We start from the raw sequence: 14,324 nt of genomic DNA, 5'->3' as shown, positions 1-14,324 counted from the left end.
ATGGTACTAACAGCTACCTCGCTTGGCGCTCAGCAACAAGAGATTAGTGTTAGGACTGGTCGGCCTGGTGTCAGGATAATGTGACTGGGTGGGACATCAAGCTACATGTCTGCGGCATGATGCCCCAGTTCTAGGCATCACTATAAACTGTCACACTGCAGACATCGTAGCGATATGACTGAAACATTGTTAAAGCTACGTTAAAAATCCATATCACACACACACACACACACACACACACACACACACACACATATAAGCGAGTATATACGGTAGTAGTTTAATCAATTTCGCCATTATAGGTACACATACAAGTAAAACTTTCCAACAAAGAAATAAATCCTGGTCCAGTTAGCGTGTGAAGTGATAGGTCAATAAAGATTGTTGTGCAACGCGCGATCCCCCGCTCATGGGGAGTCTGGTATGCTGGATATTTATAATGTCTGGTACGGAAAAGTATTTTTTTTTTTTTCATTTGCAAAGCCGTTTGCGAAAGGCCAAGGTCTGGCATCAAGAGAATGTAGGAAAATGTGATTATATAATGGAGAAAGGAAGGTGCTTAAAAAAACGTGAAAATGATCATAATGTTCATGGAAGGGCAACATCGATTGCATCTGTTGATTTTTTTTAGACCCTTTGCTCGTTTAAAAGTATAAATAATATAACAATCAGTTTGAAAAAATGATAAATTAAATTTAAAAAATCAGATTATCAGGCAAGTGAAATATTTCCCTTACACTTTGAGACTTTTTCAGACTGTTAGAATTAGTTCAGTCCTTATATAGCTCTAAATATTTCTTTTTCCAAATCTTGAAACTTTTACAGAAACATTTTTAAAGGCAATATCAGAAAATGTTGGCCTCAGATTTGGAGAGAATACTCTGTCTGCTGACTGCATGGAGATTTCTTTTAAATCCGTGTTTTCCTTGCAGAAAATAATTTTTGTTATTTACCCAATACAATTAAGTAAAGGAAAAATATTTAAGAAAATTTTACGAAAAAAATGTGATTATATATTTAAAAGTACATATGTTGTATAGTCTAAAGTGTCTATTGGATCAGCTTGGTTCGACAAACGCTTGTCCGACTACCACACTTGTAAAAAATATGTAGTTAGGTAAACACTAGTACGTACCTGGGATTAGAGAGGACATTGGTTCTTGGGACTGCTTTTATACATTAATCGACATATGCTGCACGAAGCCGAGAGGTCAATCGAATAAGTACAGAAAAAAAGCAAACGTTGACCTACGAATTACCTACGACATGTAAATTATTGAAGCAACATTAACTCCTTCTGTTGAGAAAATAGACCAGTATTGTTTCTTTGCGGGAATAAATAAATTGAAATATTTCCATATAGAACAAGTTCTGGATAAAAATGTGCTTGTTTTTCTTTTCGTAACCGTTTAGATTTTGTTGTATCTATTCATGGTATAATTGTCCAGGATAAATATTAAAAACAGGTCGATATAATCAGATTATCGCGGTTTATTAAACTGCGATACATGGCCCGTCACATATGACGCCGATGTTTTGATGGTTCCGAAATAAACTTCAACTCCTGGTCATTTAAAAGCGTGAACAAAATCCAGTTAAACTCAGACAGGGTGTGTTTAGTTTGACTTTGATATCACGATATTGATAATTAGTGATATTATAGAGTTTCTGAAAAATTCTAAATAGTCCTTCTCTATACTCAAAAGTGCAGAGTAGTAAAAGGAATGCCAAGCTGGGGGTTGGGGTTGGGGAAGTTGTTGTTTTTGGTTTGTTATATTCATGTTTATTGTCGTTAATTTATATGACCTAAACAATTAACCCTTCGACAAGTTCCAATTGTCTCATAATATAAATACTGCCTTTCTTTGTCTCCGTTACTTGTGATGTTCTCGTTTAACAAATTCGCGATCGTCTAAAGTTCAAGATACAAAATAATAGTCCTAACTTCCACTCCAAATACCTTGTTGATAATCTTGCAAAGCATGTGGTGATAAACCTCTCTGACCGGGTATCCTTCCTATAGAGGTGTTTGCTAACACAAGTTCTTTCGTATGATTTTATCTAGCAAGTACGATATGACAATCGTTGGATGTCTGACATTGGGATTTGGAAAATCGCGAGGTAAAAAGTAACTAACAAAGAGAAATATCAGCTTCCATCGTATCCGCTATCAAATAGGTCAAAGGTTAAAAACAGTCTCGTTTAGGGCGAGAATGTGTCGAATTAAAATTAGATCAACTGTCTAGAGAAGGTTTCTTTAAGTCATTGTTGCCACCGATATAGATTTTTAGTGCTACAAATACCACCACTATCAGAAATATTGTGGCAGTTAAAATCACTCGCATTAAACCCCGATTTAAACAGATTTAAATAACATTTAACTCAACATCTCTAACAAATGGATACGTTAATTTCCACAAAATAACATTAAACATGTCTGTCTTTATGTACTAGAGTTGACTATTGCCCGTTTCATCTCTTGATCGCTACAAGGCAGCGCCTTTCGCAAAAATGGTTCTTTATCCCTTCCGTCCCCTTCTTTCAGGGTACAAATTTGTTTGTGTCTGGAACGCAGTTTTATGCCTAATTGTTATGGACACTAAAGTTTATACGTTATAGGCTCAATTCAGATTTTTCGGTTGCAAGTTTGGTCTCCTCTTTGTAGTGGCTCTTGCATGCAAATTTCTACCACAGTGAAATGTCCACGGACATCGACATCATTCCACAGGTAATTTGATAATCTAAATCTTTGTTTCATTTGGACTTCACCGTTTTCTTTTGGCGTATTCTCCCTTCTTATATGTAATAACGATAGTTTCCGGAATCTTTAATTTTCGAACACCATATTAGTCTGCTCAGATATCGCAAGGTAGGACTGTAGTCTAGTCGTATTCCCATGAATGTAAGGCACAGTTTAGCATTCACAAAAACATGAGGACGAGTACCTTTGCTGTCGGAGCAAATTCATTTAGGCACATTATTTAAATTGGTAGAGATTACTTTCCACTCATATCGAACATTCATGAACCTAAAACAAATAGACATCGATAAATTCTTTCTCTCAATACATCATTAACACCGACTACACAGTTAAATCTAATAACGGAACTTAGCCACTATAGGATGAAGTAAAACTCGCATGCAAGTACCGAGTGTCACCTTTGATCCATATATTTGCGCATATATCACATAGCATACTGCAGCACCGTCTTGATTGAAACTTTTTACGAACTGTTGCTTAAAATAAATTGGAGGCAACGTACACGTACCAAATGTCTACGTTTTCCGAACATTCGCTATCAATACTTTATCTGGTCAATGATTTATAATGTCATATAATTTTCACTAATGCAATGAGTGACAGCGTCTTGTATTCTTCCAGTAGAGAAACTACGTTTGTACAAATTATGTATTTTGTCTCATAACGCGGTCTCATCCCAGTGCTATGGGCAAGAGAGCCAGGAGGGTGATGCAATCGGAAGACGCTCTGCCCTTTCCGCCAGTGTTTGGAAAAACGCCTTGGATAAATACTAGTAACCGCCGTTGCATATGCATGTACCTTATTTTAACAAATAACATCATGTGCACATCACAGACCCATTCGGAACACTCTCGTCTCTTTCCGTTGCAAGTCAGGTAATGTCGACTCTGAAAAGGACTCTCAGGTACTTAAAGTGAGACTTCCCAAATTTGGTTAAGTTTTTGGTGGTCGAAAAGACCAAGGACGTTCTGATTGGTTACAGACGGCCAGGACGCTCTGATTGGTTACAGACGGTCAGGACGATCATCACGAGCGACTCAACTGAGATGATTTATTCTTGACCAAAATATACCCAAGTTTCTTTTTCAAGTCGAACTCACTAAAGAACTGGTGGGTGTTCATGGCAACTGAGCAAATCTACGCACGAGTGGACAAGGTAAATATACGCGTTGCGGATTATCGCACGTGGCTTGCGCCGCTGTGTCGAGCAAGGATAAATATATAACTTTAACTTTTATAATGATTGAATGACTGGAGCTGCTATGTTCAGTGTATTCATACTACTACTACTACTACTGCTGCTACTACTTATTATTATCATTATTATTATTATTATTATTATTATTATTATTATTATTGTTGATTATTATTATTATTATTATTATTATTATTATTATTATTATTATTAACCTTGCTGCTTCATACATATTTTTCAAAAGAAACTTTTGCCGTGAACCAGAATAGAGATTACGGTCTCCTCTAACCTAATCGGCAGCAGTTAAATAATGTCAGATCGTAACTGAATGATTCCACGCACCAAGAAAAACCGCTCCTTGTGCCCGGGTAAGCCAACTTTCTTGTTGATAAACGACATCAATCGGCAGCCGGAGTTCAATAACAACTAAGATCATTGCAAATAAATTTTCACGATTTTACAAGTATGTTCCCCTTATCTATGTCACTCCATGTTCATGTCTAGAAATTATCGATTTTGTAGCCTATTTAAATTGTGACATTTTGAACTTTCGTCGTTTTAACCCTAATATCGGGTAGACTTTATCTTTGAACTCTAAGCACAAATTTAAGAAACGTGAGTTTATCTAAACACCTTGATATATGACTAATTCCGGTCGATACTTTCATTACAAATACAAAGATACTGAATGAAATTAAAATCTATAGGACCTGTTCATTGAAACTCCGCAGTATTTTCAAATACATGTAATTTATCAAACGAAAGATGCAAATGTAAGATGTTTAAATTTGATTAAAAACGGGGTGCACAATTCAAAGAATCTTCAAGCTCTGGTATTGCAAGTCCGCATTATGAAACTAGATTTAAGAATTCAAAGTCGCATTAGCCCCGTTTCTTCCAGGCCAAGATAAACCCCACTTCAAAGTACCCGTGACTAACTGGTAATTATGTATTTTGCTGAATAATTCTGACATTTATCATCTCTGAGAATTGTTGTGCGAGTATACCAGGCGCGGCTATGGGTCCGTTGTGATGTCACACCAAAGCCCATCGAATAATCATTAACAGCACACAGTAAAAAGACTACTGTGTCAATGAACTAAACATTCATGATGGGACACGGCTGGTTGTTGTTGTTGTTGTTGTTGTTGTTGCATTTAACGCCATTTTTCAGCACACGATAGGCTATACATGGCGGCCAATATTAATGGTGGAGGAAGAACCAGGGGAAAAAAAACCGGAAAGAACCACGCGACCCACGAGAAGCTACTGGCAGGCTTTCTCACATACCCAAGATGGCTGAATCCGAGACTCGAACCAACGCAGACATAGGTGAGATGGCAGTGATCCGTAACGGAGAGCGCTTCAGACCATTCGACAACTCGGGGCCCCGGACACGGCTGGCTGAGTAGTCTAAACCTTTAATATATGTTAAAGTGGGTTCGAATCCCGGCTCTGTCCTCTTGGGTACGTGAGAAAGAATGACAGTAGCTTCCCGTGGGTCGTTGGCTCTTTCACAGAGTGGGAGTGGGATCCTCCGCCAAAGGTACTGGCCGCCATGTATAGCATATCATGTGCTGCAAAATGGCGTTAAACCTGCAATAGCCACAAGCCCAAAACCATTCACGCACCCCATTTAGGTCGAAGTTGCCAAAGATATTAGGGAAAAATAAAAGATCTGCGTTCTGCATTACACTAAAGGCCGTACAAAGCGATTCCCCATGTACTCATATAAATTCCCTCTTTTCCTTATATCATCTATACTCACTTTTAAGTCGCACTGAAATGCAAACAACATCGATCATTATGCTTCCGTAAATCTGCAAAAACCATTGTCCGCCAGCGCAGATCTAGGTCTATACATTTTTATTGTGTGTGTGTGTGTGTGTGTGTGTGTGTGTGTGTGTGTATATATATATATATATATATATATATATATATATATATATATATATATATATATATATATTGCATGTACTTATTACTGACTTGCAGGATCATGCATACACATAACATGTATTGCGTTGCGTAATTCATTTGCACGCAACCAAAATCAGACAGGAGCAGCCCTACCATATCAACCAATCTTTAAGTATGCCAATATTTAGCACGGCTGAAGCAAAAGCCATTCGTGAATCATATGTTATAGACAAACATGTGAATGGAAAACAAATTGACACATTATACGCTAACGCAGTCTGAAATGGAGGCGGTGAAAATGAAAAAAAAAAAAAAACAATAAAATAAACAGTGGTTTACTGAGTATATTGGAATATTCGAGCACTCCCCCCACACACTGAAATTCGATCGCAAATATCACTATATTACCGACTGTGGTTAATATAGTTCGCACCCTAGCGTATATACTCGTTAATAAGTCCAGTCAAACTGCAAACAACAAAGATCCTGATCTACCGCTGCATAATGCGCCTGCAGATCATGGTCTACTGAATACACTTAACAACAGACCCAGGATTTGTGCAGTTTGGGGCTTGAGTGTACATCGTATATACCGCGTCTAAGTCGGATCCAACTGCAAACTTCACAGACCCAGATTTAACGTCATATAATGCACCAGCAGATCTGAAAAAGTGTTGCATTTGCTCCAATTCTCATCATTCACATTATAGTGCATTTCTGTTGCATATGCATGCCAGACGAGCACATTAAACCGAACACTGTTCTCACTATAAACACAGCACATTAAACCGAACTTATGCTGACGTATCATATATTGCATGTCAATCCTTGAAAGTATAGGGAGAAAAGAACAAAACAGTAAAATTTCTTTCCATGGTCGGTATGCTGCATTCTACCCACTGCAGAGCAAATGACGCAGGGTATTCCTTTACAGATTCCTCCATTGACGTCAACTTCGCATCTCTCTCTCTCTCTCTCTCTCTCTCTCTCTCTCTCTCTCTCTCTATATATATATATATATATATATATATATATATATATATATATATATATATATATATATATATATATATATATATATATATATATATATATATATATATATATATATATATTATTTTTAATTGTCTATCAATCAACGAAGACGTAGGCAGACAGCCACTCATCCATCAATATTAACGCCATGAAAAGTGATTTTTTAAAGTTCTGCGGTAAGTTAAAATCATGCTGCTGAAGGCCTTGCAGGATTGTCTTTTTTAAAAATAAAGGGGCAAAAAAACGAGTTTTAGATGCCTGTTTTGTCTTTCAGTTTTTAGTTTATTAATTTCCATTTGAAATGGGATTGCCGAAGATTCGTGTTATTCTCTGTCAATCGGAGCATAATCGGGCTTTTCCGCCAATGATCGGATATATACATGTGATACATTATTATTAATCCGTCATTGGTCGTGTATAACAAGCTTCAAAATACGAATTTCCTAAACCGATTACCCAGGAACGGCGTGAGGGGGCCCAGCGCTTCAGGCCTAAGGTCGTCCTTATGAGTTTGTCAAGCTATATTCTCCGGTAAATTGGAAACGCTGATACAGGCCGCACGTAATGCATGCAAATCGCGAAAGTTGATCTAGTCTAGACATAATCGGTGTTTGCAATAGCATACCAATCGAGATACTGATACTCTGGCCCCGCGCGGTCATCGTCGGCCCTGGGCCCCGCGTACTCCTATTGCCGCCTCTGCGATTACCTGTATTCTCGAAATTTATTGAGGACCAAACATAAGCTCAGGATTAAAAGTCTAAAATGGGATGCGATATAGACTACATCTATGCCAATGCAATTAATCAACAGAGGCGAGATACTCAAATTATACTAATTCTGAAAGTTCAATGATTTCGATATCAATTTGTTTAAAGTTACTGGCTGGTAACGTGATGTGACACAGAGCCTCATCCCAAGTTTCTTTTGGGAATATATGGTATATGGTATAATCTACTTGGCATCATGTACCAAGAGATCATGGTCAACATGAAATATTCAAAAGAACAACATAGATCATGACCTTTCAGCGCATTACATTTTGGCAGATCTATGTCATGCTGCTAGTACTTAAATGCGCGCCATACATTTAAATAACGTATTATCAGATCTAAGTCAACGCTACTAGTGATCACGTGTGCGTCATAGACTGTTAAATAACGTATTGCTATATCTTGGTCTACACAGTTATTTATTACATGCGCGCTATACACGGTTAAAAATGTATTAACTATTACCTGCGCGCTATACCTGGTTAAATTCGTACTATCAGTAATTATAAATAAAAGTAGTTCATTCGCCCCTGTTTGAGACATGATTCTGCAGTGGTAATATTTTTCTCAAATGATTTTTTAAAAATATTGTAATGGCTATTAAACATTAGATTCACAAGTCAGCTCAAAATCTTCCCGTGATTTATATTTATCAGTGATATCCTAAAATCATCGACACGCACTTGTTTTGTAAAGGCGCTGCATAACTGGCATCGTCAACAGACTGCACAGAAAAGGTAAACACCTAAAGTTTGCATTCAGGTACCAGTTACTGCAAATCTCTCGATAGTGTATGTATACATATGAAAAAAAGTACTCGTGTAATTTGACACATCGTTTAACCTGCATTTTGACCCGTGAGTAAAAAAATAATACTGGCTGGGTTATTCTCTAAGTACGTGACTAACATCTGATAACAATACATCTTCTTTTTCAATACTATCAAGTTAAAAGAGAGAGAGTAAGGAAAGGATTTTTATACTTTTCAAAAACGACAAAAATATCATAGATCGATATATTCCTATTTCATCGATAAGGATCGGCGATATATCGGTCTAATTGCCGGGGTATTAATATGTTTATTCTTATATAATTAAAATATAATTACAGAAGAGAAAGTAATCTATGCAGTTATCAAAAAGCATTAGGGTTTATACTGGCTTATAAGGCAGACATAATGCGCCGGCATCTCTGGATCTGTGTAATTATTTTTAGGAGCAATCAGTAGAACTAACAACATAGATCCTGATCTGCAGGCGCATTATGCTACGGCAGATAAAGGTGTTTTCTTTGACTCGACTTATAAGCGACTATGTTCGGAGTTACTATTTTTATTCTTGTTCTCGCTTCTGATACGAACACTAAATGTTTTAAATGAACAGTTATAGGAAATATCCAACCAATCAGGGATTTTTTTCCCAAAGAAACATCTAATGTAAACTGGTAATTAATTTTAACGAACTTAATTGCATGCGTTTTCTTAGGATGAGTGAGTGGGTGAGTAGGTGATTGAGCCATTCAGTCAGTCAGTCAGTGGTTTATTGACTGATTGATCTATAACAGTAGAATTTACAATAAATTAATATCTACTTCATGTAAGGTCGAATGTCCTTTTCTAGAAATGAATCTGGTATCCGCACTTATTTAGTTATCTATTCATAGTGTAGGATATACAAATACGACATCATCAAACGTTACAGTTCTCCTCTCAGGCTAATAGTACTAGTGGCGTAATTCGATTCATTGTCAGATGTTAATAGATGATAACTCGATTCTTTGTCAGATGTTGACAGATGAGAATCTTCCTGATAACTGTGAATAACAAGATTTTACTTAAACACGTTTAAAAGTCACATATCGTTTCCATCCGTCTTTCATGACAAGTGCACAGAAACATGAAAGTAAAATTGTGAGATAGATGCATATAATTTTTCTTTCAATTCTAACATATTTTTGTTCCTGGAAATGTCAGGATTTGAAGACATGCCTACCACATGAGCCGGCTCATTACCCCCCCCCCCTTTGCATAATTTTGTTTCAAATTTTATTTCCACATTCAAAAGTGTCGTGAAAGGGCTGTAGGTCAGACCTAATATTCTGCTCAGCAACCGTTTTGAATAAGATTTTTCAACATTTTTGTTCGTCATCGTACAGGTAAATATATTAAGAAAAGGATTCTGAACGGGCAGCAACGCGTACACATGTTTTTTTATGAAAGGACATTTACGTGCCATATAAAATCAAGGTTTGATATAGATAGCAAATATACTACCGTCTGAACCTGCTGATAAGTCGAGTCCAACTGAAAAGAACATAAACCCTGGTCTGCCGTCGCATAATGTGTCAGTAGATCGGGATTCGTGTCTTTTCCTACTGATTACTCTTAGCAAATTGCATTGACCCGGATCCGCTAGCACATTATGCCACGTCAGATCTGAGTCTGTGCATTTTTCGGTTGGACTACATTTACAAGCGAGTACATAGGATGGTTTATTTTGTGCTGCCTGTGGCCCTATACAATGTTTGATGGAGGTATGGTATCAAAGGAGATTGTAACTATTCGCAATTTATCAGCATAGGTGATGCGGTGAATGGGCAATAAAGTTATACACTTTCAAAATTTAAAATGATATTATGTGAGGAGAATATTCACTAAAGTAAGTTCCAATACCTCGAGTTATTTGGAGAGAACAATATAAAAAATGTACTCGTGGGTTTTTTATGGTTAGGACATTAAGTTCAGCATCTGATAGAGAGATATGATACGTTGTCCAAGAGTTTTCTTTTTTTTATGTATTGATCGAAATGAAAGTAAAACTTAAAGCAAAGATCAACCAGAAATCTCTCTCTCTCTCTCTCTCTCTCTCTCTCTCTCTCTCTCTCTCGTCATTTTACAGTTTAAATCGCACTTATTGAAATAATGTATATTTATCCTTTTGTCAAAAACGACACATGAAAGGTGGTGTAGTATACACGGTACCTTAAGACAGTTATTATTGTTCCACGTAATTTAGATAATTGGCTGAAATTAACACTTCTAGTTGATAAAAAAGGGCAGCATGGGTCTGCATCTCAAGATAAAGCCTGACGTTTCTCGACAACGAGGGACATCGAAGGGGTCCAAGCCTGTGGAGGCTGAACAGGAGAGTAATACAACGTCGGAGAGTCGTTCAAGTTGCATGATTTCAGTACATTGCAACCATTACGTTTGCGATTGTTGATCGCAAATATTCAAGATGCACTTAAGGACATGAATGCTCTTAGTGGTTTACATACAAGCCAAAAGGTTTATTTGTACTTTTTCATTGTATCATTCCGTCTGTACGTGTGTCTGCCATGGGTTCCTCGCCACATGTTTGTATGTCTATATGTTTGTGTATTCAAACTGGAACTATCTTGATCGGTTTGTCATTTGCACCTGTATGCAAACAGCGTTTACCCAATATTTCTTTTTTAAATTGTTATTCTTGTTTTATTAGAGTGTACTAAATTTGGTGTTAAACAGAAAGATGATGGTGGGGGGTACAATTCAAATTAGCTTGCATTTTAACCAAGTTATAATATCACTTGCTTCCATATGAGCAGACTGTTCACCCCACTAAAATTGACAAATATTATAGCAATCACCCTAGTAAAATAGTAACCACAGATCCGGCGGTTTTAAATAATTTATGGCGGTTACCGTATGTACTTGCTTCTAACACGAATCCATCTGCAAAATGCACAGACCCAGATATACCGTTGCATACTGCGCCGGCAGATCTGGGTCTGTACAGTTTGTTAGGAAATATCAGTAGAACAATCAACATAGACTCTGATGTGCAGGCGCATCAAGCTAAGGCAGATCTGGATCTGCAGTGTTTGCAGTTTGGTTCGACTTATAAGCGCGTAGAGACGGTATTCCCTGTGACAAAACGTGTTCAGCATACCAGTCAGTTTTGTGGTTAGTCTTTGCGTGTTTCTGGAGGAAGTATTATTACAATCTTAGCGTAAATCGCAATTTTATGTAAGAATTGCACTTCATATTTCACATCTGTGAAGTCATCAAGGTTTGAAATTTAAAACTTGCTGTATGAACGACCGTAGCGAATATTTGCCTTTTCTAATTTTGTACACTTCCCAAGCTCTGAATCTGTTCAGATAATGATTTTATGATGCATTGTATCATGCGCTTACAAAAATTGCTAATTCTTCTTTACCTGTTATGTGTTGTATCAACGTGCATATTTACTTTTCGTCGGGGAAAGTTTTCTATCTGGCAATTTTGGCAAAGTTTTAGACTTTACCGTTTTTTCCACCTAGCCCTTACTCGGCACTATAGAGCCAAGATTGTGTTGATGTGCATTTAAACCCGATACATAAATTTATTTTCATCTTTTCCTTACCAATTCCTGAACATATGATCTGGAGAAACAAGTAACACCGTACATGTTATAAATAAAACGATACGATAGTTTGAATATCCATCCTCTCTCTCTCTCTCTAACACGCACACACACAGAGATAGATAGATAGATAGATAGATAGATAGATAGATAGATAGATGGATGGATGGATGGATGGATGGATGGATGGATAGATAGATAGATAGATTGTTTCGTGACAAAGGAGTTGGTAGTTAGTGAAAGTCTTAATGTGAAAGTTTTATTGATGTAAATCTATAGTTAGATTTTTTTAAATACCATTTTTTTTATATACTGCACTTTCACACTAATATAAGGACACGTAAGCCGCACCAATTGCGCATAAGCACTACACTCACGATGTTGATAAACTTTTTCACGTAAGGGTGTATGTGCGTATTTTTTATATAAAAAATCGAAATTAAGCAAGTGCTGAACATCTTTTAACAGGACGTATAACCTTTAGAACCTTTTGTTATATATATAAGGTTTAAATAAATGTTTATTTTGTATTATTCGCTGTTTCTATTCAACTTTGCTCGTAAACGACAAGAAATATTGATTTATTTTTTAATCATGCTTGAATCTCCACTCAAAGATTTATAATCCAAAGACTAAACGATGTGTACGAAATCCCAGGACGAACGAATCCACGTGTTTCTTAATATTACCTACAGTAGGCTACAGGTAGCAGTGATATAGACAGAGGTGAAGCATACTTTATCAGCACTTACCTTTATAAACCTCCCCAGGTCTATATTTTTCTGTCGAAATTTTAATCCTAAAATTTCCATCGCCACTAGATTGCTTTGCAGTTGTGTGTATCGGTCTTCTGTCACAAACAGTGAATTGTTTTGCATGTACATGTGCACATAATGTAAGATATAACAAATATATAATTCCCGAAAATGTAATTCCATTCATTTTAACGGTCATGGAATATTTTCCACACGTTAACCAGCTTCAGAAATCATCGAAAACAATGTAACAATATAATATATTCCATGAAGGAAATCACATAAACTCCTTTTTTTCTAACGGACAAATGGAAATGAAAGGGAACAAACTTTATCGCTAACTTCGTACAAATCTCAGCTCAACTGATATGCTTGCTTATTTTCTCAGATCAGTAAACCACGCACGTACAAATCAGAGGCAGTCCAACACGAGAATGATAATAAAGCATGTGGAGCTAGACTAAAACCCTAGCTGGTTGGCTACAGCGCTCAACTAAGCCCGCCCCAAAACAGTATCGCTTAGCCAACAAAATACTTTTTCGTATGGATTTGGCTTTCCAAAGCTGCGTGTAATGTTGATCTGTAATGAATTGAAAAGACCGTCTCCTATGTATAAAAAAAAATAGAAAAGATAAACTGCTGCTACCTGTGCCGACAGTTATTTAACGTCCAAACAGCGACAGTTATTTAAATGGCACTACCTGTGGGCTATCAACACTGAGCCATGAAATACAACTGTTAGGTAAATGGAGGGTGTGTAAATAATGCAAAGATACTACTTACAGGGCCAAAGCCGATACAGAAAGTTGTATATAAAAACATTAAATTTATTTACCTGTAATTTTCAACAGGTACTTGCTCGTCGTTCAAAATCAAAGGAAACTATTGGCAATCAGAAAAAAAAAGATGGAGCATTTAGAAATGCGAGCAATTAGCATGCGAGTTAAACCACGTAATTAACATATTATATAAATCACATTTCCTATGGTCTAGCCAGAATTATACAATTAATAGCTAGTAAACCCTATAACACACACACATGTACATGTGCACATAATGTAAGATATAACAAATATATAATATATAATATATAATATATATAAATATATATATATATATATATATATATATATATATATATATATATATATATATATATATATATATATATATATATATATATATATATATATATATATATATATATATATATATATATATAGTTCTTATGCTCTCTCTCTCCTTCATTTTCACATTACTATTCTTTTGCCTTTTCTTTTGTTTTAAGAAAGTGTTACTCACAATAGGACAAAATGTATGTTTTGTACAATATTGCACAGCAGGTACCCACTATATATATTTATGTATTGATATCAATGTAATTTATATCCTCATATCCTTATACATATATTCTATAATCTCTGCTAATGTACATGACGTTTAGCTTGTCTCATACGGATAGATTTTTAGTTTGATTTATTTCTACAAGGGCTGTTGGGC

General features: G+C 36.3%; 1 protein-coding gene across 3 annotated transcripts in view; it reads right to left on the bottom strand.

Annotated features, from left to right (window-relative positions):
• LOC149799102 (spondin-1-like) overlaps positions 1-13,265 on the bottom strand; it is a 79,996-nt gene extending 66,731 nt beyond the window's left edge. The window contains exon 1 of one of the 3 annotated variants that reach the window (XM_089958101.1): positions 12,822-13,265. In XM_089958101.1, coding sequence (XP_089814227.1) covers positions 12,822-13,023 — 202 coding nt within the window. In that variant the 5' untranslated portion in view covers positions 13,024-13,265. The remainder of the gene's footprint in view (positions 1-12,821) is intronic. The other 2 variants (XM_089958099.1, XM_089958100.1) reach the window with 2 other exon arrangements.
• Between the last annotated feature and the right edge of the window lie 1,059 nt (positions 13,266-14,324).

This window comes from Sinohyriopsis cumingii, chromosome 5, assembly GCF_028554795.1.
Source record: "Sinohyriopsis cumingii isolate HCF-2022 chromosome 5, ASM2855479v2, whole genome shotgun sequence".
Classification (NCBI taxonomy): domain Eukaryota; kingdom Metazoa; phylum Mollusca; class Bivalvia; order Unionida; family Unionidae; genus Sinohyriopsis; species Sinohyriopsis cumingii.
This window is presented reverse-complemented; position numbering and strand designations above follow the sequence as displayed.